This window comes from Belonocnema kinseyi, chromosome 8 (genome assembly GCF_010883055.1).
Source record: "Belonocnema kinseyi isolate 2016_QV_RU_SX_M_011 chromosome 8, B_treatae_v1, whole genome shotgun sequence".
Taxonomy (NCBI): domain Eukaryota; kingdom Metazoa; phylum Arthropoda; class Insecta; order Hymenoptera; family Cynipidae; genus Belonocnema; species Belonocnema kinseyi.
The window spans coordinates 114016462-114018879 of record NC_046664.1 but is presented as its reverse complement, the minus strand read 5'-3'; the positions used below and the strand labels follow the sequence as shown (position 1 = coordinate 114018879).

Below are 2418 nucleotides of genomic sequence, written 5' to 3'. Positions count from 1 at the left end.
ACATACAACTGCCCTTCTCAGCGATTGTGCTAAGAAGTTTAGTGGAGCTGAGTTTTCTAGCATTCCAGCCCCTCTTTCCTCCTACGTTCATGCAGCTGCTGTTTGCACTCGAGGACCTACAGCCCATACGGAAGCTGATGTGTTGGTGGTCGCTTGCTGTATAATCCTCGAGCACCTGCCACTCGCGCACCCTTCTCGCTGCGCCCGGCGAGGCCATGGTGATATCCAGAATAGTCTCTCGGTAGCCCCTCCTCCTAAAGGTAGTTGAGGTTCTCGAGTTTAGGATGGTCAAATCCAGTCTGGCCACCATGTCCGTCACCTCACGGCCTCTCGGGTCTGTCCAAGCCATGCCCCATTCGCAGGACTTTGCGTTGAAATCGCCCGCAAGGATGACATCGCCGTCAATAGTAGAGCAGAGATCTTCAAGCTCTACCATCCTTCTGCGAAAGACTGCGATCCCCCCGTTCGGTGAGAGGTAGCAGCTGACGACGGTGTCCCTCCCGTTCGAGATCCACACAAAACCGTCTCCTTTTACATGTTTCTGCACCGGGAATTTGGTGCTGTTGACCACCCAGATACCTGCAGTACCACTGTCGTCACAATACCAGTTTGGGCCTTTCCCGTTCTGATACTGCTCGCTGACAATGTAGAGGTCAGCCTTTTTCTCGTAAGCCAGCCGAGACATTAAGTCTTGGGCTAGCCTACAGCGGCCAAGGTTACCCTGGAGGAGAACCGTCATCGCCTCGACTGGTTGCACTTTCGGTCAGCCTCTCTGTAGACCACACACTTGGCAGAACCAATTATGTGATCCACAGTGCAGCTACCTCCTCTTTCTGTAAAAAGAACGCATGTTGGCTCTTTTGTGCAGCTCTTTGCTTGGTGGTTTTCTGTGCCACACTTCCAGCACAATTTGCTTCGGTCCGCACCTTTACATTCGGCTGCCGTGTGACCATAGTCGAAACAGCGGAAACAGCGAACCGCACGCACTTTCTCCCGAATTCGGCATCTGACCCAGCCAACTTTTACATGGCCTTGCTGTAAAAGCTCTTTGGCATCTGAAACCTTCATCTGGACGAAGGCCATCAGACTCCCCCTGGTGTCCTTCTTTGTCATATTGATAATGAAATCATCTCTCGTTTCACGCTTCAATGCAGTATGAAGGGCCGTCTGCACTTCATCTACAGTTGTGGCGATGTCCAAATCGAAGATTTGGATTTGCGTCCGCGGTGCTAGCTGACGCACAACTCCGGTCTCCTTTATCACGCCTCGCAGGGCTTCACTGAATTCTGACTTCTTTTGGGCGGTAGTGGTCTTGCCAAATTCCAGCAAAACACCCCCTTGGAGAGTTTTCCGGATAGCCTTAATCTCCACCCCCATGTCCTCAGGGTTTACGGACTTCTTAATGTCCGTAACCACTTCCGCGTAACTGCGACCAACTACAGGCTGTATTATAACAGCCTCTGGCCGTGTTCTTCGGCGCTTTTTTCTTCTAGAGTCCCTTTTGCCGGCTTCCGCAGTGTCGGCTTGGGCCTTGCGATCTCTCTTCTTCTTTTTTTTCGGCACGTCCACCCATTCCTGAGTGGCACCTGAAACCTGTGGCTTCTTAGTAGGCCTGAGCATCTCTTCGCTGCTAGGACTCGGCGTGTTTGTGGCCGGTCTCTTTCTCTTCGTGTTCGAGACCGGAGTCCTCTCGGCGGAGCTCTGGTCCACTAAAGGTTTCTGGGAAACAGAAACACGATCGCTGGTGCTTGGGATAGCATCTACAGGGTTTGGCAATTCAAGCCCTGTCTGTAACAGTGATTGGCTGAAACCGTTTAATGCTTTAAGTGCTAACTTTATTCCATCCTTTATCTCCTTATCAAGGTTCCTCCTGTCCTTGGCATGGAATTCCATACCTTTTATGGCATCCGTAAGCATCCGTAGTAGCTCGCCTATTTCGTTCTTTTGGCTCCTTACCAACCCAAGTTCCCGGCATCCGTTTTCGCATTACTTCAAGAACATGGGAATAAGGCCAGTAAGCCGTGCCTCGGCTTCAAACATCTCTGCCAGCTTGGTCTTCTCAATGTTGTCCGACTGGAGGCTTCCGTGTTAAGGTGGCCTCTTTGAAGGACGTACACCTCATTGTACCCGGTCGATGATCAGTCCGGGGTTTCTCATTGTGTTCAGCACAGAGGAAACACTGCGGAGTACTTACGCATTCCGCAGACTTGTGTCCCTCTGAGCCACACCTCCAACACACCTTGGTCCTATCCGGACCCTTACACCCTGCTGACACGTGGCCAAACCTTGGCAGCGAAAGCATCGTGTGACCGTCTTTTTTCTGACTCTACAGGACATCCAACCAACTTTGAGATGCCCTGTACGCACGAGTCGTTCCGTCAACTCCTCCCTGAGCTCCACGTAGGCCTTCAGGTTACC

The 2418-nt window shown here is 51.8% G+C and overlaps 1 protein-coding gene across 1 annotated transcript; it reads right to left on the bottom strand.

The window, feature by feature from the left end:
• Positions 1-735: 735 nt before the first annotated feature.
• Positions 736-1917, bottom strand: LOC117178661. Its single transcript, XM_033370085.1, has one exon. It carries the CDS (start codon positions 1915-1917, stop codon positions 736-738), a length of 1182 nt encoding a protein of 393 aa, XP_033225976.1.
• Positions 1918-2418: the final 501 nt, after the last annotated feature.